Source organism: Mrakia frigida (assembly GCF_051309035.1).
Source record: "Mrakia frigida strain ATCC 22029 unplaced genomic scaffold BDY24scaffold_15, whole genome shotgun sequence".
NCBI lineage: Eukaryota > Fungi > Basidiomycota > Tremellomycetes > Cystofilobasidiales > Mrakiaceae > Mrakia > Mrakia frigida.
In genome coordinates this window covers 137460-161430 of record NW_027481266.1, presented here as the reverse complement: position 1 = coordinate 161430, position 23971 = coordinate 137460, and the positions used below count along the sequence as shown (strand labels likewise).

General features: G+C 54.3%; 10 protein-coding genes across 10 annotated transcripts; 5 read left to right on the top strand and 5 right to left on the bottom strand.

Moving 5' to 3' along the window:
• Positions 1-81: 81 nt before the first annotated feature.
• Positions 82-1707, bottom strand: RRT8 (Rrt8p; the record flags this gene model as incomplete). The annotated part of the gene is made up of 8 exons (XM_076643406.1): positions 82-208; positions 339-489; positions 607-648; positions 759-996; positions 1092-1171; positions 1310-1372; positions 1443-1542; positions 1624-1707. 8 exons carry the CDS (start codon positions 1705-1707, stop codon positions 82-84), a joined length of 885 nt encoding a protein of 294 aa, XP_076496664.1.
• A 343-nt stretch (positions 1708-2050) lies between these two features.
• BDY24DRAFT_415089 (uncharacterized protein) lies at positions 2051-2594 on the top strand (the record flags this gene model as incomplete). Its single annotated transcript, XM_076643405.1, has 5 exons — positions 2051-2063; positions 2135-2151; positions 2234-2302; positions 2443-2486; positions 2579-2594. The coding sequence occupies 5 exons, from the start codon at positions 2051-2053 to the stop codon at positions 2592-2594; spliced, it is 159 nt and encodes a 52-aa protein (XP_076496663.1).
• Positions 2595-2923: 329 nt separating this feature from the next.
• Positions 2924-8443, bottom strand: BDY24DRAFT_388733 (cation transport protein-domain-containing protein). Its single transcript, XM_076640413.1, has 24 exons — positions 8096-8443; positions 7906-7930; positions 7699-7707; positions 7521-7606; positions 7342-7429; positions 7204-7238; positions 6505-7134; positions 6368-6438; positions 6079-6297; positions 5611-6020; positions 5432-5544; positions 5258-5357; positions 5154-5192; positions 5082-5089; positions 5001-5015; positions 4790-4933; positions 4668-4712; positions 4448-4604; positions 4197-4354; positions 4096-4127; positions 3886-4028; positions 3703-3810; positions 3547-3626; positions 2924-3465 (listed from the first exon to the last, which is right to left on the bottom strand). Exons 1-24 carry the CDS (start codon positions 8218-8220, stop codon positions 3081-3083), a joined length of 3225 nt encoding a protein of 1074 aa, XP_076496662.1. The 5' UTR covers positions 8221-8443; the 3' UTR covers positions 2924-3080.
• On the bottom strand, positions 8444-8740 carry BDY24DRAFT_388727 (uncharacterized protein). Its single transcript, XM_076640412.1, has one exon. It carries the CDS (start codon positions 8652-8654, stop codon positions 8472-8474), a length of 183 nt encoding a protein of 60 aa, XP_076496661.1. The 5' UTR covers positions 8655-8740; the 3' UTR covers positions 8444-8471.
• Positions 8741-8974: 234 nt separating this feature from the next.
• Positions 8975-11652, top strand: BDY24DRAFT_388726 (uncharacterized protein). The gene is made up of 3 exons (XM_076640411.1): positions 8975-9276; positions 9355-9788; positions 9873-11652. The coding sequence occupies exons 1-3, from the start codon at positions 9000-9002 to the stop codon at positions 11601-11603; spliced, it is 2442 nt and encodes an 813-aa protein (XP_076496660.1). The 5' UTR covers positions 8975-8999; the 3' UTR covers positions 11604-11652.
• A 47-nt stretch (positions 11653-11699) lies between these two features.
• Positions 11700-13812, bottom strand: BDY24DRAFT_441297 (uncharacterized protein). The gene is made up of 7 exons (XM_076644594.1): positions 13524-13812; positions 13070-13199; positions 12704-12791; positions 12521-12618; positions 12270-12371; positions 12042-12163; positions 11700-11927 (listed from the first exon to the last, which is right to left on the bottom strand). Exons 1-7 carry the CDS (start codon positions 13544-13546, stop codon positions 11810-11812), a joined length of 681 nt encoding a protein of 226 aa, XP_076496659.1. The 5' UTR covers positions 13547-13812; the 3' UTR covers positions 11700-11809.
• A 2085-nt stretch (positions 13813-15897) lies between these two features.
• Positions 15898-16231, top strand: BDY24DRAFT_388722 (uncharacterized protein). The gene has a single exon (XM_076640410.1). The coding sequence runs from the start codon at positions 15921-15923 to the stop codon at positions 16194-16196; it is 276 nt and encodes a 91-aa protein (XP_076496658.1). The 5' UTR covers positions 15898-15920; the 3' UTR covers positions 16197-16231.
• A 613-nt stretch (positions 16232-16844) lies between these two features.
• On the top strand, positions 16845-18158 carry BDY24DRAFT_56432 (uncharacterized protein). Its single transcript, XM_076644992.1, has one exon. The coding sequence runs from the start codon at positions 16935-16937 to the stop codon at positions 18048-18050; it is 1116 nt and encodes a 371-aa protein (XP_076496657.1). The 5' UTR covers positions 16845-16934; the 3' UTR covers positions 18051-18158.
• BDY24DRAFT_56433 (uncharacterized protein) lies at positions 18159-18905 on the bottom strand. Its single transcript, XM_076644993.1, has one exon. It carries the CDS (start codon positions 18792-18794, stop codon positions 18267-18269), a length of 528 nt encoding a protein of 175 aa, XP_076496656.1. The 5' UTR covers positions 18795-18905; the 3' UTR covers positions 18159-18266.
• A 539-nt stretch (positions 18906-19444) lies between these two features.
• BDY24DRAFT_388713 (dynactin subunit 5) lies at positions 19445-21231 on the top strand. Its single transcript, XM_076640409.1, has 8 exons — positions 19445-19627; positions 19694-19711; positions 19807-19822; positions 19967-20165; positions 20275-20280; positions 20360-20468; positions 20650-20752; positions 20955-21231. The coding sequence occupies exons 1-8, from the start codon at positions 19592-19594 to the stop codon at positions 21089-21091; spliced, it is 624 nt and encodes a 207-aa protein (XP_076496655.1). The 5' UTR covers positions 19445-19591; the 3' UTR covers positions 21092-21231.
• Positions 21232-23971: the final 2740 nt, after the last annotated feature.

Sequence of the window (23971 nt, the reverse complement as noted above, 5' to 3'; positions counted from 1 at the left end):
CTCGTAGGTTCCATTTGCAACGAAAGAGAGATGGAGATAAGATCAAAAGCGAAGTGGGACGATGGCACGTTGGTTTTGTGTCTAAAGCTCCTTCTTCTTTCCGCCCTTGATCTCCCTCTCTCCCTCGGCGACCTTGCCCTGCTTCTTTTCGAGGTCGACAGCGAGGAGGGCGGCTCCGACTTCGTTGGAGAATGAGAAGATGACGGGTCTGCCAGATCGAACGAGAGAACCAAACGAGTCAGTTTCTTCTGCTTCTTCGACGCGAGCGAGTTGCTGCTCTCCGGGCTTCTCCAAAACTTCACAACGAGATGAGATACTGGGGAGGATGGGTTACTCACCCAACAATAGGAATCAACTCCAACAGCATCGTCGTCGTTCCCAACGCGGTGTAGGCACCTCGGTGCTCGTGGATGAAGGCCTTCTTCTGCTCGGGAGTGAACTTCTTGAGTTGATGATATCGTCCCATGAGTCCGGGTCCTCGCTTGATACCTGTGAAACGAGCGGTGGAGAGAGAATGGAGGGAAGGTCAGGATTCGGTTGGACGCGTCGAACGGTTGAAGCACGGAAGAGAGAAGAGAGGAGGGAAGGAAGAGATGTGGGACGAACCGTTGATGGCGAAGAAGACGGGCGTTCCAATGAGTGGGATGGCTAACGAACAAAAGACGAAGGCAAAGTCAGTCTCTCGTCTTCGTGGCCAACCTCGACGCGTCGTCTTCAGACACCAACTCTTCTCTCGCCCCCTCCCGCTCTCAACTCACCGTTCAAGGGGATAGTGATCAAGTACTGAGCGATGGCTTCAGGCTTGAACTTGTCCAAAGGCTTGCTGAGCATCTTGCCCAAGGTCTTGATTCCTCCCGACTTCGACGACGAGCCCTGCTGGTTGAGTTCTCGCCCGTTCGCGACGAGCGAGTCGAGCTTGTTGATGAGGAGGACGTTGTCGAAGGTTTCGGTGAGGGTTTGGTTGAAGAAGAAGGAGCGGAGGATGAGGTTGATGATCTGTGAGGGGAGGGAGAGGGGACGAGAGTGGGAGTTTGTAAAGAAAGGGAAAGAGAAGAGGAAGGGGGGAGACAGAAGGAAGGCGAGGGACGAACAAATCCAGATTCTCCCAAAACGACACCGACGGCAGTGACGAATCCGAGAGGACCGAGCTGGAAGACGGAGAGGACGGCAGCTGGTGGAAAGGACGAGGTGAGACAAAGAGGCAAAGGAAGAAGGGAGAGAGATGGAGCTCGAGGTCAGCTTCGGCTCGTTCTTCTCCAGCTCATTTTCCAGCCCTACACTCTAAGATTTCAAGATCTATAAGACTCACCTTGAGGCAGATAGGTGAAGAAGAACATGAGAGCCAAAACTCCAGCAGAAATTCCCAGACTCGCTGCAAGAGAGCAAGAACAAGGTCAGCTCGACGTCCCTCCTCTCCTCCATCGCTTTCTCTCCCGACTCACGCAGAATCATTTTCATCAAAGGTTTCCTGAGCTCCTCGTGTCTCCAGAAGTAAGGCACACCCATGACGGGGTAGAGCCATCCAAAGGATTGAACAGCGTCCTGGAGGAGCAAAAGAACGAGAAGGAAGCGATCAGCTTGATGAGCTTGAGAGCTCGAAAGGGAGGGAGAAAGGAAGCTGACCTGAGTGAGACTCAGAGAGCGCTTGACGATGTTCTGAGCTTCAACTTTGACCTTGTCGGTGGTAGAGTGGACGGCGTTGGACATTTTTGGCTACTGAAAGGTTGTTGGGGGTTTAGGAAGAGAAGAGAGAGCAGGGGAAGGAAGCGGAGGAGGGAGGGAGGGAGCCGTTCGGGGCTGGTCCATGACGAGTTCGATCAGGGTTACTCACTAGGCTGCTTTTCCCCTTCCCTCAAGAGGATGAAGATTTTCAAGCTCACGATTGTAAGATTGTTCTCTCAGCTATAGATCTGAGTCGTCAACTTTGCAGCGGGAAGATCTTGAGGACGAGAAAATGACGTGTTTCGGGAGCAACCAAATCTCGTCGAAACGAAACACAGCTCAAGAACCGTTTCTTTCCTCTACCCCCGACCTTCTCTTCTTGCCCACTATGCCTTTCACTGGTGAGTCTCTAGTCGTCTACACCCTTCCTTCATAGGAGCTCAAGCTGACGCTCCTCCCCTCCCTCTCCCAGTCCAACGCAAAGTCCGAGTGAGTCCCCTTCGAATGAGCTCTCGTTCCCTCCCGTGCCTTTCCTTTCCTTCCCTTCTCTGACTCCTTACCCTCGTTGCAGACCTACACCATCATCCCTCATCTCTTCTACGTATCTTTCCGAGGAATGAAGCCTCACTTCTTCGGGAAGGTGGGACGCCTGAGATACGATAAGAACTAAGGTGCGTCGGACGGCGAGGAGCTCGAAGAAGAGAAGGTGGGACGAAGGGCTGATCTGTTCTCCCCTTCTTGGTTCTCGTACCTGCTAAAGATCGTACGCTCACTCTTCAGTCACATCCACTCCGTCCACTCTATCTGGGATCCTCGACTCTCCAGTGAGTCTTCTCTTTCTTCGCCTTTCGTTCTGCCTTTGCGTCGATCAGCCCTCTGACGCCCTTCTCTCACTCTCTTTCCCTGTCGTCTTCAGTCTCGCCCTCACTTAACTTAATCAACATACACGTACAATCCTCTCGGAAGCTGCCTTAACGATACATCATGACGCTTTGACCCTTCTATGTAGATCTGCCTTGCCGACTCGGGAAGTGTCTCCTTGACTCGTCAACTTTCCTCCCGTCCTTCGAACGTACGAAACTTCGCCTCATCTCAGCTCATCAACCTACCAAGAAGCAAACTACCAAAGTCAGCCTTTCAAACTCTCCCGAAGTTAACCTGTACCAATGTCTGAACAGCTCTGGTCCTCCCCAACCGCGACCTGATCTCCGTGAGAGTCTCACTTTTAAGGCTGAGCTTCCCGTCTTTCAATGGGAGGTAGAACCGTAAACAGTTTATCTATGTGGATGATAATTAAGAAAAGCCCGTATAAGTAGCCCAGTGCAATGTAACGTATCTAACCAGCAAGATAAAGAGAAAGAAAAAAACGAAGTCACGACGCGTTCCCGAAACGAAACCCTCAACCCGATCCACTAATGCTAGCTCCTCCCCTCCTCCTCCTCTCGTTTAACCTCCGCCAATCTGACCGCCTCCCCCACGTCTATAGGATCCACAGGTGAAGGTGCTCTACTCATCGCTATCGACTCTCTCACGGGAGTCAAAGCCCCTTGATTTGCTCCCCGTCCGACCGCGCTCTGCCATTGCGAGAACTCGGACGAAGCTGCTGGAGGAGGATGGTGGTGGTGGACCTTGGGAGGTAGGGCTGATGTGGAAGGGAAGTCGTCGTCGTCGTCGATGGCGGATTCGCCGGTGGGTTGGGAGGAGGAAGGGAAGTAGGGTTGAGAGGGTTTGAGGCGGATGGAGGCGGAGAAGGAGGAGTCACGCCGACGGCGGATAGAGGAGTCGTCTCGGAAGGACATGATGCTGTAGAGTCGGAAGGAAGAGAAGAGGGAGATCAGCGAGACGGTCGCAGAAGCGCGACGTTAGCGGGAAGAAGGGACGAACTCTGAACGACGTCGTCTCAACTCGTTCTGCTCCTCCATGATCTCCTTGTCCTCCTGGAGAAGCTCGTTCGGCAGCATGACCTGAAGAGAAGGAAAGTCGATTAAGGTCAGCAACGCTCTTAGATAAAGTGATCTTTGAAGGAGGAGAGATACGAACAGCGCGATCAATCGCAACGGGAAGCCCTCGATGCCTCCCACGAATCATCACAGCACAAACGACGAGCTTCGCCAGAGGTCGGAAGCCACCGCTCAAAGAGAAGTTGTCCTGTAGGAGAGGAAGAGTCGACGTCAGAACGAGCGAACGAAGTGAGGAAGAGACGGACACGAAGAAAAGACGCACGTAGGAGACTCCGAGAGACAACCCAACGGTTCCGTATGCAGAGACGAGTTCGAAAAGGATGGCGAAGATGTTGAAGAAGGATTCGTTGTCAGGGTTGTTGATAGCTCCTCGTTCAATGATGCAGACGAGCCAGAGGGCGAGGCCTGAGGAGAAGAGAAGAAGGATCAGCCCCGCGTTCGAAAAGACGAGAACAAGCTCAACCTGACTCACCGAGCCACCAGATATCGAAAGCGAGTTGACGTCTGAGTAAAAGAGGACGACCTCGTCAGGATTGCGTCTTCAGTGTCGACGAGGGGAAGGGATGAACTCACCTGGCATGGAAGGCAAGGTAACGCGTCCACCCGACCATCTTCCCTTCTCCAGCACCCTTCATCGCTTCTTCTTCTTCATCGTCTGTCTCCTCCTGATCGTCGAAGAGACCGAGAGACCTCTCCTCGTAAACGTTGGTAGCTCGTACGGACATGGCGATCTGGAAAGAAGAAGGGCGTGTCAATCGAGCTCTTTCACGGATGGAAGAGAAGCGGCGAAAAGACATAGAGACAGAAAGTAGGGATGAACTCACCGGATACACTGATACATACATCATGATAGTGTAGAGGACCTTGACAGCAGGAGCTAAGGCGGCGAGAGGGACGATGGCGAACCCAGCAGCTCGGACGGCAGCGGATTGAAGGAATCCAGCGACGATCCTGTCTCCGACGGGGATGCTCTCGATAGCTCTGAGAAAAGGAGTGGAGAGTTGGCTTTAAGAGATAGAGTGGGGAAGAAAAAGAAAGACTCACGGTGTTCCGATATCGAGAACGAGGAAGGAGACCCAATCGGTGACGCTGAGGAGGGAAGGGAAGAGAAGATGTCAGCGGGAGATGAAGCTCACACTTGAAAAGAAGAGAAACGTTCTACGTGCGACATGACGACGATTATAAGTAAGAGGAACATGGTTTGGTGGGAGGGGAAGAGGTAGATATAGCATCGACGGGGGTGGTCGAGAAGGAAACGACACGTCTCGTGGAGACGGGACGTGACCGGAGTGATCCGAGATATCGTCCAGCTACCGACGCAACAGGAAGGAAGAGTCAGTCAGAGCTTCGAAGAAGTAAAGCGGTCGAGATACTCACATAGTAAAACGAAGGCTAAGAAGGTCGAAAAGGATGGGTCAGCGTGGGCTTCGAAGAGCGGGAGACGAGGAGGAGACGCACAAAATTGGCTGCGAGAGAAAGAAAAACGGGTCAGCGTTCGGAAGGAAACGAGCTGCTGAGGACTAGACTCACGTAGGCAGTGTTTCCAGCAAGAATCAAGAAGATCATGTACTGGAAGAGAGAGCACGAGGTCAGTCTCCTTTCGGCTCGAAAGAGGAAGGTTCGACGCGACTCACCAAGACCATCAGGTACGCTTTTTGGAAGGGAATCATCGAAGTATCGACTAGAGACATTCCGGTGTTACTGAAGGCCGAGACGGATTGGAAGATGGCGAACCTGATCGAAAGAAGGACGAGTCGAAGGTCAGACGCGTTCGAAGCAGCTCGACGGGAAAGAGACGAAGAGCTCACCATCCGATTGGAACGAAACGAGGTTGACTCTCGAAGACGTCGTTGTATCGACCCTTCGCACCAATGTAGGGCCAGAAGATGATCCACCCCGAGAGTTGCATGAAGAGGAGGTACTGGCGAAGAGAGGGAAGCGAGTCAGATCAAGGAAGAAGAAGGGAGGAGACTCGACCTCGACTCACCGAAGGAACGATCCACATCAACACCTTCAAAGCTCGGTACTCAACTCCACCCAACTCCTCCAGCTGCTCCGAGCTAAGATCCTTGAACTGACTGTTCCTTCCGACGACGGCGTCGAAGGAGATGTAAGGAACGGGCTTCCCAGGTCCGATCGATCCAGTTCCACTCCGCGCCGACGCAAAGGTCGCCGTTCGAGGCATCGTCAGAGTACGAGTGATCCGCTGCTCGACCTGGGGAAAGAAGTAGGCCATTCCTGAACGGACGATCTCGTGAGGCATGGGGAAACCTCCGAAGCCAGAGTGTTTCGTGGAGCGGGCTTGAGTTCGAACGGTCGAGCTTCGAGGGAACATCGAGTTGGCGGGTCCTCGAACGGTTCCAGTTGCTTCGGATCGACGAGTAGCTCCAGTCATGCCTGAAGACATAGATCGATCAGCTTCTGGTGAAGGTGGTAGAGGGTAGGAAGAACTCACTTCGATCGAGATTGGGTCCTCCGTAGCCTCCAGCGTTGACTCTCCGTCCCAAGGTTCCTGCGTTCCCCATGTCTTCCCTCCCTCCCGTGTTTCCTCCAAACTCGATCGTTGCAGTCCGAGGAAAGTGTTTGACTTGTGGAGAGTTATCGGAGGTGTGCTGATGAGGAGGGTTGACCTGCTGAGGATCGAAGGCGATGGTTTTGGAACGAGGGAACGGATCTGGAAAGACGCGTCGAGACGAGTCAGCTGCGGTTTCTCGTGCGGCTTCTTTCGACGTAGGTGAACGAACCATGGTCACTGTTTTGAGGCTCGGAAGACCGACGAAGGGGTGCGGGACTCTCAACGGCGCGTCCATCGCCACTGGTGAAAAGACGGAAGAAAGGACGTCAGCGTCGCTCGTAGAGCTCGAAGACGCGTCCAACTCACCTACTCGACTCCTTCCCGCTCAAACTCTCCACCTCCACCGGACTATCCACCCTCGCTCCAACATGCTTATCTGAAGGAGCCTCAGACCGCCTCCGCCCACTCTCGTCGTCGTCCTCCTCCCGCTCCTCCTGAACTGCCGTCTCCTCCCTCTCCACCGCAACCCCTCCCATCTGCCCCGACGGGTTGATCAACATCGGAACCTCTCCATCCACCCTCCGTATCATGCTCGTCCTGAATCCTCCTCCACCAGCAGCGTTCCTCTCCCGTCCCTTCTCCTTCTCCTTCTCGATCCTCTTCTCCTCCTTCTCTCGGACTTTCCGTTCCTTGGTCTCGACCTGCATCCGAAGTCGTTGTTCCTCCTTCTCCTGGGCAATCGACGAGTCGGAGGAGGCTGAGGAGGTGGAGAACGGCGAGGTGAAGAGGCGTTTAAACTTGTCGAGGAGGGAAGAGTCGTTGTCAGGTTCGTCGAAAACTGTTGTTGAGGATTGGAGAGTGCTCCCTCCTCGGTTGGTGAATCTGGGTCCAGAGAGGAAGGAGAACCGACGACGACGACCGTTCTGAGCTTCGAGGGATAGGCGACGACGACGTTGCTCTGCGATGATGTGTTTGAACTTGGTTCGGAAGAAGTGTCTGAGAGAGCGAGGGAGCGTTGGGTCAGTTCGAGCGCTGAGGCTGACATGTCCTTCAGAGGAGACGTACCGTCGAACAGCGATCATGACTACACTGACGCTGACCTGAGGAGAAAAGGACGAGAGAGAAAGACGAAGTTCAGCCTCGTCTCGTTGGGCCTGCGACGCGGTGAGAATCCAAATCGAGCGACGGCGCTTTGAAACTCACCGGACTCCCGCAGAGCATCAAAAGGAAAAGAATCGTCTGCTGCCATCCCGTCAAAGTACTGAGATTGCTGGAAGCGAGTCCACAGACGCTGAGTGAAGTTGCGTCCAAGATCGGAACGAGGATCAGGGCTGAAGCTGGTGAGAGGAAAGGAAAGGAAGGAGGGAGAAGCTAGAACTCACCACATTGCACTGACGCAGTTGAAGAGGCAGTCGATATAGTCGATGTGGATCTCTCCATTGGAAGCGTAGAAGACACCAGAAGCGATCTGAGAAAGGCGAGAGAAGGAACATCAACTCTGGGCGGGAGGAGGGAGAGAGGGCGAGGGAGAAGGGGGGGAGGGAGGAAAGTTGAGCTCACGATTGGGGTCTGATTGAATTCGAGAAGATTTGAACCAAGGTGGAAGCACAAGAGAGTCAGTGTCGATGATCATGAGCTCATCCGGTAGCTATTCAAGCGAGAGAAGGAAGAGAGAGGACGAGTGGAGGAGAGGAGGTCGAGCTCAACAAGGACGCAGCCGAAGCTGGTCTTCTCGCTCTCCTCCCCGAGACAGTAGCGATTACTCACAAAGGTGAAGAAGAGGAGATGAATCCTGAGTTCATGTCGATCCCAAAAGACACGACGAAAGAAAGAAGAAGGGACGAAAGGGAGCGAAGGAAGTGGTCAGCCCTGGAACGAAGCTCGACATTTCTTGCCCTCCTCCTCTCTCTCTACCTCCTCTCGCCGCCCACACCAGATTGATCTGCACAGTACTCACCTATAGAAGTTCAGACCTCCTTTGACAGTCTGCCACCACGTTTTTGAATCTTCCTCGCTGACCAAATGGGAGGGAGGTTTCTCGTCTGGGTTCAGCGTTCGACCTGCTGGAAGTAGCGGAGGCATTGGCCCTCCTTCTTCCCGTTTGGAGGTATACGCTGCTGCTGAGGAGGGTGTTGGCTGTTAGGAGGAGGTCGAGAAGGTGGTTTCGATGTTGAAAAGTTGAGAGGGAGAGGACGTGGTTGGGTGGAAGAGTTTGGGCGCTGGAGCTTTGAGCTCAAAGAAGGCAAGAAGAGGAAGAGGGGGGATCGAGAGCGGGGGGGCCTGGACCCTGAAAGTGAGACTAGGCAGATTTTCTCGTTCAGTTCTGCTGGTAGCTAGGATTGATTGAGCGTTTCGTGTGGGTTTGATGGAAACTGCATCTCTACGAGAATCCTGAGATCGGAGAGACGGAGAAGGACGAAGTGAGCTCGGAGGCGTTTGTTTCCCTTGCGACGCGACGGATTCTCCTCCGTCCACTCGTCGAACTCGTGAATGGAGCTTAAGATTTTCGTGAACATCGAGAGTCTAGCCTCCAGACAAAATTGTTCTGGGAAAAAGAGCGCGAGAAAAGTTGACAGGCTGAAGGAGAGACAAGCCAAACAAACAGGGCGTTGGTTTCGAGCTCAAGCTCACCTCCCCCTCCCTTCTTCGCTCCCACCCTCAACAGCAGAGCTCAGCATCATTTTCAGCTCCAGCCCTCTTACTCCGTCCGATTCAGCGTCCCTTGATCTCCCAACTGGCTCACTCAGTTTTCGCCTGAAAAGCGTCGTCAAGCAAAGAGTCTTCTCCCTTCAAGCTTCAACTCCGACCTTCGCTCTCCTCGTTCCTCCAACCGCCATCTACCCTCGCCACCGACGAACGAGATGCCTCCCCAACCACCTTTCCCGTTCTCTTCCGATTCCGAAGAAGTCCTTCAACAGCTCAAGAACTCGATGGATGCCTTTCGACGAAACTGGGAACAGGAGAGAAAACGTCCTCCAGCGCCTCTCCCGCTCCAACCATCCTTCCTCCTCCTCGCCTCGGTCAACCAGCAGAGACAAGCCGCTTTGGACGCAGAGTTGATGAGGCAAATAATCCGTCAGACTGTTTGTGGAGACGAGAAGAACTTCTCTCAAGCCAAGGTGGAGGATCTCAGGAGAAGTGAGCTCTCCCTCCCCTTGCCATCTCTCCTTTCCTTCCCTTGCCTTCGACCTTCGCTGACTCCTCTTCTTGGTTCAGTCTCCTTGAGAGAGATGCAGGTTCGAAAGGTCCATCGAGGTAGATACCTCCTCGTCCGAACCGCAACCCTTGTCTCTCGCTACGTCGCTCTCAACATCGGAGTCGTCGATCCGAACGGAGACGCGATCCTCCTCGGTCTCTACAACTACCCTCTCCTCCCCCTCTCCCTCGGAATCGCTCCCAAAGTCGCCGATCTCGACGAGTGCTTCCCCATCGGAACCATTCTTCTCATCAAAGAACCCTGGGGAAAGATGAGTTCACAGGAAGATTCAGCTCTCGTTCGAGTCGACTCGCCGACGGACGTCCTCGTGGTGAAGAAGGGAGATCCGATCCTAGAAGGAGTGAAATGGAAGGAGATCGTAGGAGGAGGATTCTGGAAGGTTCCGGGGGAGAGGAAGAGGACCTTGGAGGAGTGGAAGACGAAGGGGAACAAGGTGAGCTCGTTTGTCGAAGTCTTCTTCCCGTGAGGTTCAACTGAACCTCACCGACATCCTTTCTTTTTCTTCTTCTTCTTTCAGCACCTCGCCAGTCGTCTCTACCTCTCAGCCGAGAAGTCCTACACCCTCGGAATCAAACAGCATCCCTCCCATCCCGACCTTCACCTCCTCTTCCTCAACAGAGCCGCCGTCAACCTCACCCTCGAACGCTTCAACGCATCCCTCGCCGATTCGACCAAAGCCCTCTCCCTCCTCCTCGACAACACCTCTCTCTCTCCCGAGAAGCTCAACACCCTCAGAGAAAAGGCTCATCATCGTCGAACGTCCTCCCTCTACGCTCTCCGTCGATGGTCAGACGCGAAGGACGCGTTCGTCGAGTTCCTCGCCGCTCATCCAAACTCGGTCGAAGGCTCAGTCGGACTTGCCAAAACGGAGGATCGTCTTCGAGAAGCCGCTACAGGAGAGTACAACCTCGTCGACCTCTTCCAGAAAGCCGAGGAGGATCCGTCGTCGAGGATGGACGTCGCAGACTTCGTCGGACCCGTCGAGGTCGTTTCGTTGGAGGGACGAGGACGAGGAATCGTTACGACTCGAGACGTCAAGGCAGGGGAGCTTCTTCTCGCAACAAAGGCGATCAAGATGGCTCACCCGAAGGATCGAGCGCCAAACGACATCACTTTCGGATGCAACTACCTCACGAATCGAGGCGAATCCCCAGATCACGTCAACCTTCGATCCTCCCTCATCTACCATCTCTTCTTCCAACCCGAGCTCATCCCTCTCCTCGCCGACCTCTACCCTGGACCTTCCTTCCCTTCTCCTCCCACCTCCTACAACCTCCACCCTCGTCCTCCTCATCCAGCATCGGCGGCGACTCCTCCCATCAACATCCCTCTCTTGGAAGCCGCCTCGTCGTTCAACGCCTTCTCCCCAGCCAACCCTACGACGGCTTCCTTCCTCCACGACCCCACGGACCCCAAAGGAGAGCATCCGGTCGCCATCTTCGGTCCCAACTCCCTCCTCAACCACGCCTGCTTCTACGCTTCCTCCTGGACTTGCTTCGGCGACTTCCAGCTCATCCGAGCGAGGGTCGATCTCCCTTCGGGAACGGAGGTCACCATCTCGTACGTCGGAGATCAGGAGTATCAGGAGCGAGCGACTCGGATGGAGAAGTACCTCGAGGGCTCGCCGTCGAAGCTCTGCTCGTGCGAGCTCTGCGAAGCGGACAGGAACGACGGAACGAAGAACCTCGCTCGACGAGCCAAGATCTTGGAACGACGACCTGGAGGTCGAAGCCGGGCTGGAGACGACGATTCGCTTTCTAGGATTCGACAGGAGATCAAGACGATCGAGAAGGAACTCGGGGACCTCCAGTCGACGTACCATCGAGATCGAGGAGCTCTTCGTCCTGAGCTCTACGGTTTCTTCCAAGTCCTAGGCCACCTCCACGGAATCGTCGCCTACAACACGAGGGACATCTCACCTTACCGAAAGGTCATCGAGTACCAGATCTTCGCTCTCGAATCGGTCGGAGTCGTCGTCGTCGAAAAGTCGAAACCTCGAATCGTCAACTCCCAGGACGCGTCGCTTCCCATCTCTTCGGCCGCTCGAGTCAGATCAGGACAGGCTGCTTGCTCGGCTCTCCAGGTCGCAGCGGCTTACAACTGCCTTCGAGATGAGAGGTCGGCGAAGAGTTGGGTTCGAGGGGCGATTTGGATGGAGGACGTCGCGGTGGGAGGAGGGAAGGAGTTGTTTCGAATTCGATACAAGAAGATGCTCGAGACGTTGGGGTTGATGAAGTTTGCTTTGTGATGGGTTTTCCGGGGTTTGATGCGTAACGACTCGATTCATGACTTCCTGGCTTTCTCTTTCAAGCTGTTTCGGAGAAGAAAGAGCAAAGCTCGACGCGTCCAGTTTCTGATCTGAAAGTCGAAGCCGATCTGGGCGAGAGAACGAAAGGTGAAGGTAGACTGATAACATAAAGTGTATCTCGCCATTCCTTATATATCTCGCTAGTTTTACCACTGAATCCCCCCGTCCAACACGTCCTCCAAATGAGCTCTCCAGTGAACGTCCTTCTGGACGCGGTTGAGATTGCTGATGTGTTCCGCCACGGGACTAGCCGTGATGATTCCCCTGCAGAAGTCAACGATCAAAAAAGAAGATTCTGATCAGCTCTACGGTTCTTGGAGAGAAGAGCTGGGAAGACAGCGGAGTAAAGGAGAAAGGGGAAAGGGAAACGAGACGAACATGTCGGACTGCAACGCATACCAAAGGATGCAGTCTCCCTGACCTCGAGCGAGGACGGTAGCGAGGTGTAGGTCGTGTTCGGCGAAGCTGGCAAGGTAGGGCAGCGGGTGCTCGGGGGAAGTCTGAGCGATGGGGAAAGGAAAGCACGGGGGACTCAGCTTCCTTCACCCAGAAACGAAGTGCGCGAGGCTGAAGGAGTCTCGAAGTCGATGGAGATAGACTACATACTTGATCCTTTCGAACAGGGCCGATTTGAACGAGCTTGAAGCGCTTTGAAGGGTCGGTTTGGCTGGGAACGAACCGGACGCGAACGAGAGCGAAGTTGTTGTTCTGAGAAAGAGATGGGAGAGAAGGGAGGTGCAGAAAAGAGAAGAGATGCGATAAATTAGTGCAGACGTTCAAGTTCTATCCCCACACCCGCAAGACGAGAGAGAGAGACGAGGCATGCGAAGGAAGGAGCGAGAAAGAGGCGAGCTCACCACTCGTTCGATTCGACCGTTTCGATCGTAAACCTGCAAAGCTTGGTGAGTTGCGTCGATGAGAGGTCTCGACCAATGCCTAGACCATTCGAGAAGCTCTGTTTTTTTTTGATAAGTTCAAACGACGAGGAGAGGTCAGAGCGAGAAAAGATGGAGAGGAGAAGAGAGAAAGGTCGAGCTCACCCTTTGGCGTGTGCCCGTACCCTCGAGAACGAAGGTCGACTCCCTGCTTCGCCTCGTTGAAGCAGCGAAGCTTGTGAGCTTTCCAGTTCTAGAGAAGGAGTCGAAGTGTGAGGTCAGCTCGAATTCGCGGATCTCGCTGAGGGAACGGAGGAGGGAGGGTGGGAAGAAGAGGGGAAGGAAGGAAAGGGCGAGCTCACCTCTTTTTGACACCTTGCTTTTCCGTTCAGCCCACACCTCGAAGAAGTCAGCTTTCTCTTCTCCCTTCTCCCTTCTCCCTCCCTTTCAACCCTCACTGTTAGGATAACCGATAGGATTGAGGTTCAACTCACTCGACAGAACAAAACAGCGTCACTTTGCATCTCCCACAGCTCGACAAAGGCTTCCCTTTCTCTCCAGACCTCCCGCATCCTTGACAGAGTCCTCCTGCTTGTCGAGAAGCACCGTAGGTCTTGTCGTCCTCTTCTTCAACTTGATCGTGTTAGCCCATCCTGGATATCTGTCCAAGAAGGGGAGATGAAAAATTTTCAGACTTCGAGTCAGCGAGAGGGAAGGTGAAAATCGACGTCGAAGGTCAATTTGGTCCTTCGAGGGCGAAGGGAAGGTTACTGACGAAACGTTTGGAAGTCTTGGGGAAGGAGGGAGGGAGGGGTAAAGGACGCTCGACCAGTTCGCCTCTCGTTCCCTTCGAAACCTTTCGAGGAGGTCAGGTGACCTGAGCCCAAAGCCCAATCCAGGCCCAGGGAGGTGAGAAGTTGGAACGATAATCGGGGACGGGAAACGAGCTTGACGACTTCTCTGGGGTCTATATATCCACTCTGACATCCTCAGCAGGTCCGTGTACATCTATTTATGGTGTGTGGGAAGCCTTGCGTGACTGGGGGAAGAAAGGAAGGGTGGGGAGATAATTATCAGTCGACGCGATCGCGCGGCGCGACGCGTCGAAACGAACGGAATCAGGCTTTGGCCTCAGCTCTGCGATGTTTCTCTTTTCGGCCACCTTGTTGAGCGTCCAAGACTCATACGTTCCTATTTCTTCTTTCAAAGACATATTTCGCTGTTCGGAGAGGATTTGCACCCACAAACGAGCACAGCTATACTGGCTGTTTTTCTCGTCCTCTCGCCGTAGGTCGTGACTTTCGCATTTCTGAGAGTATGAAGTCACAGACGAAGCATTTTAACGACCCAAAATCTGTACGAGGTGTATTCGAAGCAAAACTAAGAGCAAAAGTGGGTGCCCTTGCGCATCGACGCTCGTCTTCCCTCGTTCCCTCCGCTGCTCGATTCCTGAGCGCTTTTCGGCAGCTAATCTCAATGCAAGAAGTTCATATAATAGGGAGACGTCTATAGCTACAACGTCGTACTTCACTTCGAGAGAGGCGCTGGATAAAGCGGACGGAAAGGAAATCGAACGACGCGTCGAGCACCCGACCTGTGAGCCAATGCCTCCCAATCACCGTTCTCAATCGGTTTTTACTGATCAAAGAACGACGAAGGAGGTTTCGGCCAGAGGAAGAAGACTCCTCGATCATGGGGGACGGGACGAGGATGGGGAAACTGTTCGAGAGGTGACCGTGACGGCCTCTCGAGTCTCTTGATTCCGGTCAAAGCCCTCGGATATATACTTTGAGACGAGCGATCTGACTCGCAATAGAGGAGTCTTATCCCAAGACATCTTCTTGAGAGCTGAAGGAGCAGAAAGGCAAAGTTATAGACCAGAGAAAGAACAACGCGGTGATGCGACGGGACGGCCTCCCTCTTTCTCTCGCCTTCCCGTTTTAGGTGCTTGGCTAGGCCCTTCCGGATCAGCTTAGTCTCGGAGGTCTCCCTTCCTATACCTCAGACTAGCACCTTCAAAAAGGGGTCGAGGTAGGTGTGGGAGAGACTCGGAGGCAAAGCGACTGATCTGAACGAGCGACTCAGCGAGCACCCTCAGCGACGCGGAGCGAGGAACAGTGGGAGAGGGGAGAAGAACAGACTCTGATAGAGCGTGAAAAAGGGCGAGGTAGCAACAAAGAGGAAGAAACGGTGAAGGTCAAAGAGCGAGGGGGGGAGGAAGCCGCATCGTCAGCGTTCGTCCCTCCCTACTCTTCCCTACTCTTCCCTACTCACGTCGTATCTCCTTGAACTCCCTTTCACAACCACCATCCTACTGCCCCAAAAGAAGAGATATCGTCAAACAAGGACAGACGGAAAGAGCAAAGAGCGAATCGTCCTCGACCGCGAGTGCGAGAGGTGAGTTCGACACAATTCATCCAGCTCGGATCAACGCGTTTCGCTTCCTCTTTTCAGCGGGAGAACAACGACGACCCGAGCATGCCCGAGAATCGCCCACCTCAGTGCAAAGCAGAGTTGAGAAAGTAAGAACCGAAAGAAAGGGAGAAGAGAGATGGACGAACGAAGGGAGCGTCGAGCCAAATCCAGCTTGAGTCTCCTCCCCCGCAGAGCACGAGAGAAAAACCTTCTCAGGGTTTGAACTCGAGCCCCGGACGAAAAACCTCAGCTGAGTCTGCTAGGCGAGCTTGCGAAACAGAAAGAAGGTGAGAGAAAGGAAAGAAGGAGAGAAGGAAGAGAGAAACGGACAGCGCTCCACCCGCTCCTCCCGCCATCGTCTCTGCTTCTCACCTGTTCCCCAGGACGAACCAGCGTAAGATCGCTTCCATAGCAGGTTCTGCCTACGTGCTTGGCTGTGAGAGACAAGGTGAGAAGGACGAGCGAGCAACGGAACGCAAAGCAAAAAAGAAGGGAAACGGGACAAGCTTCGTTCGCTCCAACCTTCGACCCTCGCACCCAAACAGCTCGCAGATCTTTGCCCCGAACGTCTGGAGCCTGCTTTGTCAAACCGAGCTGCCCTAGACGCGGAGGAACGAACGACGAGCTGGATAGGAGAAGAAAGAACGAAAGCGAAGGAAGGGAGGAAGAAGGGAAGAAGAAATGGTGGTGGTTCGAAGTCAACTGACGGTTTTCGAAACTGAAGAGGTTTCAGGGGACAGGCGGTTGCTAGGGAGTTTTTTTTTTCCAGCGCTATTCCTCCCTACTCTCCTCTTCAAGATCTTCTCAATCATCTCTCCATCTCGTCCCAAGTCGAGCTCAGGTCAAATGAAACAAGTCGTCGAGCGACGCGTCCCCTCTCTCTCTCCCTCTCCCTTCCTCCCTCTCTCCCTCTCTCTCTCTCCCCTCTTGCCTTCCTTTCTCTCTTTTGAATCAATAAATCCCATGGATGTATTCAAAAAAGCGTCACGTCAAGTCAAGTCAAAGAGAAACCGAGAGTCCAAACGAAGGAAGGCGAGAAGGCGAGAACCAAAAAAAAAAAAGCGACGAACGACGGACGACGAAACAGCTAGCTAGCGACGGAAAGAAGAGACTACGAGAAGGAGAAAAAGAGCGTGCGAGAGGGACTGGGATGAGATGGGATGAGAGTGGGCGAGAGGGAGAACAAAAGGAAACAGGAACGCAAGAAAACCGAAACGAGAAAACTCAACGCCGACGCGTCTGACTTTAGTTGATCCACCCCCCCGGCACCAACCCCCCACCACTCCCACCCCCTCCCTTCAGCATCATCCTCCCGACTTCCTCCCTCCCGACAATGGCCACCTCCCTCCTCCTCACGCCCACCTCGAGCTCCAGATCCAGCCTCACAAAGGACGTCTCGTTCGCTCTCTCTTCGTTGTTGGGTGGGAGGGAGAGGTACGAGTGAGAGTGAGGGATCCGAGGGGAGGGGGAAGGGAGTTTGTTGTTGTTGTCCGCTTGGGAAGGAGAGGAAAGAGGAGAGGGAGAGGAAGAAGAAGAGGAAGAAAGTCCAAGGACGACCTCGTCGAGCTCCATTCGTTCGAGAGGGGTTCCGTCCCAGGCTTTGGTTTCCTCAACTCCTCCTCCAGAGGCCACGGTGGGTTCCTGCTCGTCCTCCTGAGGAACGAAACTCGTGAAAGGCGACGAAGCGGACGAATCCACGACGAACCATCCTGGCTCGTCGTCGTGAGGAGCGTTGGAGTTTCCTCCTCCGACGGGCGAAGGACCGGAGGAAGCTTGATCGAAGAGGGACAGACCGAGCCATCGTTCGAGGACGTCTTCGACTCCGTCTGTTGTAGGAGTGAGGTGAAGGGACGCAGGGGAGGAAGGGATGGGTCGGAGGAGGGTGAGGGAGAAGGAGCGTCGGCTGTCGGACGAGGCGAGATCGAGGGAGTTGGACGCGGCGGCGGACGAAGGGTAGTTCCAGTGGGAGAGATCCTTCGGGATGGAAGAAGCAGCGTCCGTAGCAGGTTCGTTGTTCCTCCTCTTTTCCTCCTCCTCAGCGAGACATTCCTCCTTCCTCGACGTCGAATCGGTTCCGTTCCGGTGCGACGACTCCTCCATCTCGCACACTCCCATCTCGACGTCGACGTCGTCCTCAGAAGAAGAAGTGGTTGAGTCGTCCTTGTTGAGGACCTGCCTCTCGATAGCGGTTGGGAAGCCAGCTCCTGGTCCTCCTGGTTGGAGGACTCGACCGAGGGAGGAGAAGGGGAAGGAGGAGGTGGTTGGGGAACCGGAGGAGCGAAGAGGGAGGTTGGAGATGGTTCCGGGAGGGAGGGTGAAGAGGGCGAAGGAGAAGAGGATGACCTGTTTCGTTTCGTTCGGAGAGAGAGGAAGAGAGTCAGCGAAAGCTCGAACGAGAAAGACGAGAACGAGAAAGACTAGAACTCACCATCAAGGCAACCCCACCAACTCTCTTCCCTTCCCTGTCCCTCTCCCTCCTCCCCACCGTTCCTCTCCTTCCACCAGCAGTCACCCCAGCCTCCTCAGCCTGACCTCCAGCACCAGCTCCTCCTCCCGCAACCGCCTCCTCCGCCTCCTGAATCAACCCACCACTGAGCATAGGACTCAAGCTCCCTCCTCCCGTCTTCCGTCCCTTCCCTCCAGCAGGTCCTCCACCCAACTGAGCCCTCAAACTAGCCATCTCCACCTCCAACGCCGCCTCCCTCGCCGTCGAGGCATGAAGCAGCGTTCGAAGGTTGGCGAGATCCGACTGGAGAGATTGAACTTGAGCTTGGTCGACCTGAGCCGCTTGGGCTTGAGCAGCAGCAGCAGCAGCGGCGGCAGCAGCAGCTTGACGTTTGTTGACTTTGGCTGGAGGAGCGGGAGCGGGAGTGGACGAGGACGAGGAGGACGAAGAAGCTTTGGCTGCGAGGAGGGTTTTGAGCTGGTTGTTTTCGGCGACGAGAGCGTTGCATTGGATTTCGAGTTCGTCGAATTGTTCGCGTTTCCTGAGAGGAGGAGAAGACAGGGAGAGGGAGGGAGGACGCGTCGAGGGGATTGGTCAGTTTGTCCCCCAAGCCGAAAAAAGAAAGTCGGTCGAGCTCTCCCTTCGATCTGAGCGAGTTGAGAAGATGATGAGAAAGAGAGGGAAGAAACTCACCTCTGTCGACTCAAAAAAGCAGCAGCCCTGTTCTTGACCAGCCTCGCCTCCTTCTTGCTCAACCCACTGACGTCGGGGTGCTGGAACTCCGCCGTCGTGGGCAACTGCTTCCTCTTTTTCCCCTTGCCCGTAGGAGCTCCTCCAGCACCAGCACCAGCACCAGCTCCTCCCTTCTTAGAGTTGTCGATATTGATGAAATCCTGCTCGTCGTCCTCTCCGAGAACTCTCAAGCTCTCGGGTTCGGGTGAGCCGTCGTACGAAGACCCAGCGGTCGTGGACGCGTAAGGGTTGACGGAGGATTCCCTTCGAGCTCGTTTGTTGGAGGAAGACGACGACGAGTTGTTGATGGAAGAAGAGGAAGTGTGAAGGATGAGGGAAGGAGGGGTTCGAGGGAGGGAGGAGTAGTGAGAGGAAGGCGAAGGGGAGGGATCCGCGTTCTGCTCGTCCGAGGTTGAAGCGTGGGCGTAGTCGTTGTAGGAGTTGGAAGGGCAGTAGGAAGAAGGAGTGTTGGAGGTGTGGTACGAGTGGTTGAGAGGGAGAGAATGAATGAGAGCTGGGAGGGGAGCTGCGAGAGAGAAAAGAGAAAAAGAAGAAGAAAAAAAGGAGGGAATCGATCGATAAGCTCAGGTCGAGAAAGTCGGGCGGCGCGATGATGAATGAATGGATAAGAAAAAGGGAGCGGCGGCAGCGAAGGGATTGCATACAAGCGAAGAGAAGGGCAACAGAGCCGGGGCCGGACCGCGTCTCTCTCTGCTTCCAATCGAGAGCGAGAGACAAAAGAGGGAGGAGGAGGAGGAGGGTGCGAGAGAAGGGAGGAGAACAAAGCTCAGGAGAGAGAAAGAAGGGCCGAGACCTTCTTTTTTGGGTTCTGTGCCTCGGTTTTCCTTTCGCATTTTTACAAGTGCAAGAATCTTCCCTCCCTCCTAGTCCCGCCCTTCTGTACACCAAGCTCCGATAAGACAACGAGCGAAAGAGAGGGGAGAGGAGAGAGACGTACCGATATCCATGAGCTCTACTCCGTTCGATGCTCCTCCCATGCCTGCTCCTCCTCCTCCTCCTGCGAGATCCAAACCCATCATTCCTCCTCCCCCGTAAGAGACAGGATCGTAATCGGCGTAATCTCCTGCTGGAAATCCTTCCCAGGGATCGTGGAGGTTGGAATAGTCGAGTTGGGAGGAGCTGGAAGCGGTGGAGGAGGGGTCGAGAGAGGAGGAGGAGGAGGAAGCGTTGTTGAACGGGTTGAAGAACGTAGGAGAGGTAGGGGTGGAAGGATCGTCAGGGAAGACGAGAGCGTCCAGGAGAGAGAAGGAAGGGTCCATTGAGTCGTTCTTCGGTCGTCGTGGTTGAGAGAGAAAGAAGAGAAGAGGAGGGAAACGCGAGAAAGGCACAAGCTCGCCGCCGTCCCTTTGTCGTTTGAAATCGACTCAGCACAGGGTCGGACCTTCTTCTCCTCCTTCTTCCACGTCAACAAACCCTACTCACCCTTCTTCTATCTATGCATGTCGGCTTTGCAACCTGAGATCCTTTACAAGAAGGTGAGCTCATCATTCTTACTCTCTATTCTCAAGAGATGAAGCTGACCTTTGTTCGTTTTTCACCAGGGCGAGTTTATCGAGACGGTGAGCTTCAACCCTCCTTCCTCCCTTCCTTCGCACGTTGGCTCCTTCGTTTTCCGCTTATCTCGTCCTTCTCGTTTTGTATACGACTCTTCCAGGATACTGGAAACAAGGTGAGCTCTCTTCCATATGTTCTTAAATCTTTCTTAACTCCCTCTCCTTCCTCGCTCTCTCTTTCCTTCGCAAGGTCTCCCGCCGAGGTTCGTTCCTTCCTCCCTCTCCTCCTCTCCAACTCACCCTCACCCACCCACCCACCTCTCTCCCGCGCAGCCACCATCCAAGGCCCACAGAACATCATCCTCGGAGGCAAAACCATCATCCAACCGGGTTCCATCATCCGAGGAGATCTTCGTCGCTCAGGAGCAGGTTCCAAACCCTCCGTGGTCATCTCCTTGGGCAGGTACTGCTTGATAGGGGAAGGATGCGTGATTAGACCGCCAGGGAAGTGCTACAGAGGGTGAGTGCAGTGAGGATTCGGTGAGGAGGGAAGGAAGGGAAGAAGGAGAGGGAAGAGGGATCAAGAGGGCTGACCGTTTTCGTTTTGGTTTTGGGTTTTGGGTTCGTAGAGTTTTGTGAGTCATCTCGTTTCTTTCCCTGTATAGACGTTTCTGTTTTTTCGCTTACTTCCTTGATCTGATCGTCCACCTGCAGCAACTACTACCCCGTCAAGGTCGGCGACCACGTTCACATCGGAGCCAACTCCATCGTCGAAGCTGCGTCTATAGGGAACTGTGTAGAGATTGGGAAGAACTGTGTCATCGTCAGTCTATCCTTTCTTTCCTCCTACCATCTCATCCTTCCCTTTCGCTCTCACGCGCCGTTCTAAACTCTTCTTCGTTCGACGCGTCCCTCCTTCCCTCTTTCCCTTCTCTCTTCGTCCGTTTCCCTCCCTCCTCCCTTCCTCCCGTTCCCTTTTCGATCACCGGTTGGATTTTGTGCAGGGCAAATTCACAGTCATCAAAGACTGCACCAAGATCGCCGACAACACCATTCTGGCCGACATGACGGTCGTTCCTCCGTTTGCGCTATTTGCTGGAGCACCTGGTACGTTTTCAGTCCCTCTTTCTAACTCTTCTCACCACTCTCTCGAATCTCCCTCTTTCCCTCTTTCGACCCCAACGCATCTCTCCCTCTCTCTCTGTCTATCTCGTCCCTTCTCATCCCCTCCCGCCTCGTCTCGTTCCTCTTTCGTTCCCAAAACTGACCCTCTTCTCCCTCTTCTCCGCTCGTTCATTCGTTCAACTAGGCCGATTCATTTCCGACCTCCCCGAATCAACAGAGGACCTCCTCGTCGCGAAGACCAAGGCGTTCTACAACAAGTTCAAGTCGACGAGTGCGACGACGAGCACAGCGGCGCCGGTAGCTGCGACGAAGGAGGCTTGAGGGGAGCGCTGAGGTTGAAGTTGGGGAGGAGGAGGGATGGGGCGGGTTGGACTGGGAGTGAGTGGAAGAGGGAAGGGAGGAGGGGAGGAGGGGAAGGGAGGGGAGCTCGATGCGACGTTTCTTCTTTGCAGGACCGTTTCCGTTTGGCTTGATGGGGGAAAGCGAGCAGCGGATCGAAGAGAGGAGAGATGCTACTCGCAGGCACTGGAGTTTGAGATGAAGGCGGGAGGAGGGACGAAAGAAAGGGAGGAGGAATGAGAGAGGTCGAAACCAAACATTCGACGCGTCTCGAACTCGACTCGACTCGACTCCTCCTCCCTGCTCCATCAAGTCGCTCGTTCGCTCGTCTCTCTTTTTCTTCCCCTTTCGCCAGTCTGCAAGGTTCCAAGCTCTTTAAATAAGGAAAAACCTTCCTCTCTCCTCACGCCTCTCCCTAGCAACCGCCGTCTCCCAATCTCTTCAATCGATTTCGAGGGAAACGTCAGCTGATTCTCAACCACCACCATCTCCTTCCTTCCCCCTCCCTTCCTTCAGCTCGAACTCTCTCGCTCCAGGCGTCTAGTGGTGCTTTGGTCAACAGAAGCACGATTCTAGACGTCTCGAGGGGAGGGCTACGAGCTGTTGGGGTTGAGGGGTGGAGCGGATGGAGTGCGGACGTGAAGCTCTTGCTCCTTTCCTTTCCTGCCTCGCTCGTTCCTACTTCTCATCTGGAATACCCACGATATACCGCGTAGGCAAAACTTCCCTGGAAGCGATCCTACGCTGGTTTGGTGCTGGGGAGCAGGTGTGACGCAGAGACGACAACGGGAGGAGCGTTGAGTGGTGGAACGGGTTTCTTCCTTCCTCTCTTTCTCTTCTTTCTGCCTCTTCGTTCTTTCGAGCTGGTGTAATCCTCAGCTGAGACGTGAATGCCCAGGGGCTCGAGTAACGACCTCACAAGGTTTCTCTCGAGCTCTGGGGGTCAAAACTCTAGCTGGAATTGCTTGACGCTCGTGTCTCTCTCCTCCTTCTCTTCGTTCTCTCCTTTCCTTCGTGATCCCTCGACCTGTCCCTGCTCTGAGGTCACGAACTCTGCCTTTCGCTCGTATCCTCGTTGTTCTCGTCCTACATAGAGAGAACGCGTTGATCCGAGTCGGACCGGGATTCAAGACCCCTGGGTTTGGGATGGTTCGCTCCTTCTTTCTTCTTCGTATCCGTCTCTTCATTCGATCTCTGGAGGCTAGAAGGGAGTTGTGAGAGGGCATCGGGGGAGATACGGTATGAACTGGGCAGCGATGTGAGAGGGTCGTGACCGCGACGCGTTTTCCTCCCCTCGTCTGCCTTCTTCTTCACCGTTTCTCTGCTTTCTTGCTACCTCACCAGGCTTTGCGCTCTGAAGAAGTTCGCTTCCTAGTACTCTCTGCGTCTGTGAGCACGCTCGCTCGTTCAGCTCAGAGCCAGTTCGCAGAGTCGTTGCTTTGCCCCTGATTGTCCCCACGCTTACCTCGTCCCTTTCTTGAAGGTGTCACTATGAGGTTGGCTTCTGGATCAATCAGGAGGCTAAGCTGCTATTCTAGAGCTGAGCATCTATCACGAGAACGAAGAGGGGAGGAAAACGGAGAGATCGTCGCGTCACGTCAATCCCCTTTCCCTCTTTCTCTTCCTGTGCCCAGTCCATCGTCGTCTACTCCAAAAAGCCCCCTCTGTGGTGATGGCCTTCCTTTCGTCTCGGATCGGACTCCTCGTCCCGAATCGAGGAGCACGAGGTTTTTGATCCGAGACGAAGGAGGGCTTCACCTCTTCAACGGTCCGTCCACTCTTCTCCCTGCTTGAATCAGCAAGGGGTCTTCCTATTCTAGCAAGAATTGATCGTTTCAATTCTCTCATCACCGTGATGGCCGATGAATGGAAACGAGAAGCATCGGCTCGGAGATCGATGGCTCGACGCGTCGCTTCGTTTTCGGGTTTCCTTCCTCTTTGCTCCTTCACATCTCTCCCTCTCGTTGCTCATCAGTAGAGGCGTGAGCGGGAGCCGGAGGGGTTGTTGAGTTCTCAAACTAGCAGCAACCCCTCCTCTTCATATCCCAAGCCTACTGAGCAGCGACGACGAGACGCGTCGTTTCCTCTTTTCCTCTCTTTTCTCTGTTCATCCAGGTTTTCAGGCCTGCATCGTGTGAACTCATCAGCTGAGACCTCGCTCAAGTTCACTTGTAATTTGAGCGAGGCTTCTCTGAAACCCTCACGAGTTAGGTCGTCGAACCCGAATTTTCGTTCCTCTCTTTCGTGCTCGCTTGTTTCCTCGTAGTCTCGAGTTTGGGTTGGGCTCTTCTTAGCGGGAATTAATTCTCTCCCTGGTCAGATTAATTCTTTCCCCGGCAAACGTCCTCGATTGACTTGGGAGGGATGAGAGAACGGACGCGTCGTGACTCTTTCTTTCCCTTTTTCTCCGTTTCCGTACCTCATCGGCCCTGATAGGCAAACTTCTCATATGATTCCGACTCCAACCTGCACCCGTCTTCACTCCTGACTTCTTCGACTGCAGGTGGGGGACGGACTTTCAGGAGTTTCTGCAGGTCGACGGTCGTCGAGTGGTTTCCTTTTTCTCTTCCTGCTAGACGTTTGGACTCAGACCACCCTCTCGCGATAGCTCGGATGCCCTCCACGAGAGAATCTTCACGGAAAATCAAGGCTTTCTCCCTTGAGATGCTAGCGAGCTACCTTCCGAGGGCGGGAGGACCGTTTCGTCGATCGACATGTATGCCCTCTTCACTCGTACTCGAGGAGGCCTCGAACGAGAGGCTATGCACTGCTGTAAGCTATCCGTATGTCAAGAAGCTCGTTTCAAGAGGTGGAAGTGCAGCCGGGTCGTGCTGTCTTGCGTTCGCAGAAGGTTCGACGACG

Excerpts from the sequence above, each read along its gene's own strand:
- BDY24DRAFT_388726 (XM_076640411.1), top strand. The coding sequence starts at position 9,000 with ATGCCTCCCCAACCACCTTTCCCGTTCTCTTCCGATTCCGAAGAAGTC. Across the intron at positions 9,277-9,354 it reads GGTGGAGGATCTCAGGAGAA|TCTCCTTGAGAGAGATGCAG; the intron begins GTGAGCTCTCCC and ends TTCTTGGTTCAG. Across the intron at positions 9,789-9,872 it reads GGAAGACGAAGGGGAACAAG|CACCTCGCCAGTCGTCTCTA; the intron begins GTGAGCTCGTTT and ends TTCTTCTTTCAG.
- BDY24DRAFT_388727 (XM_076640412.1), bottom strand. The coding sequence starts at position 8,654 with ATGTTCACGAAAATCTTAAGCTCCATTCACGAGTTCGACGAGTGGACG.
- BDY24DRAFT_56433 (XM_076644993.1), bottom strand. The coding sequence starts at position 18,794 with ATGCAATCCCTTCGCTGCCGCCGCTCCCTTTTTCTTATCCATTCATTC.
- BDY24DRAFT_388713 (XM_076640409.1), top strand. The coding sequence starts at position 19,592 with ATGTCGGCTTTGCAACCTGAGATCCTTTACAAGAAG. Across the intron at positions 20,469-20,649 it reads TTGGGAAGAACTGTGTCATC|GGCAAATTCACAGTCATCAA; the intron begins GTCAGTCTATCC and ends GATTTTGTGCAG. Across the intron at positions 20,753-20,954 it reads GCTATTTGCTGGAGCACCTG|GCCGATTCATTTCCGACCTC; the intron begins GTACGTTTTCAG and ends TCGTTCAACTAG.
- BDY24DRAFT_388733 (XM_076640413.1), bottom strand. The coding sequence starts at position 8,220 with ATGCCTCCGCTACTTCCAGCAGGTCGAACGCTGAACCCAGACGAGAAA. Across the intron at positions 6,439-6,504 it reads AGCGGGAAGGAGTCGAGTAG|TGGCGATGGACGCGCCGTTG; the intron begins GTGAGTTGGACG and ends TCTTTTCACCAG. Across the intron at positions 3,466-3,546 it reads TTGAGACGACGTCGTTCAGA|CATCATGTCCTTCCGAGACG; the intron begins GTTCGTCCCTTC and ends CCGACTCTACAG.
- BDY24DRAFT_388722 (XM_076640410.1), top strand. The coding sequence starts at position 15,921 with ATGTATTCAAAAAAGCGTCACGTCAAGTCAAGTCAAAGAGAAACCGAG.
- BDY24DRAFT_441297 (XM_076644594.1), bottom strand. The coding sequence starts at position 13,546 with ATGTACACGGACCTGCTGAGGAT. Across the intron at positions 12,619-12,703 it reads GTACGGGCACACGCCAAAGG|AGCTTCTCGAATGGTCTAGG; the intron begins GTGAGCTCGACC and ends AAAAAAAAACAG. Across the intron at positions 12,372-12,520 it reads ACGGTCGAATCGAACGAGTG|AACAACAACTTCGCTCTCGT; the intron begins GTGAGCTCGCCT and ends TCTCTTTCTCAG.
- BDY24DRAFT_56432 (XM_076644992.1), top strand. The coding sequence starts at position 16,935 with ATGGAAGAAGCAGCGTCCGTAGCAGGTTCGTTGTTCCTCCTCTTTTCC.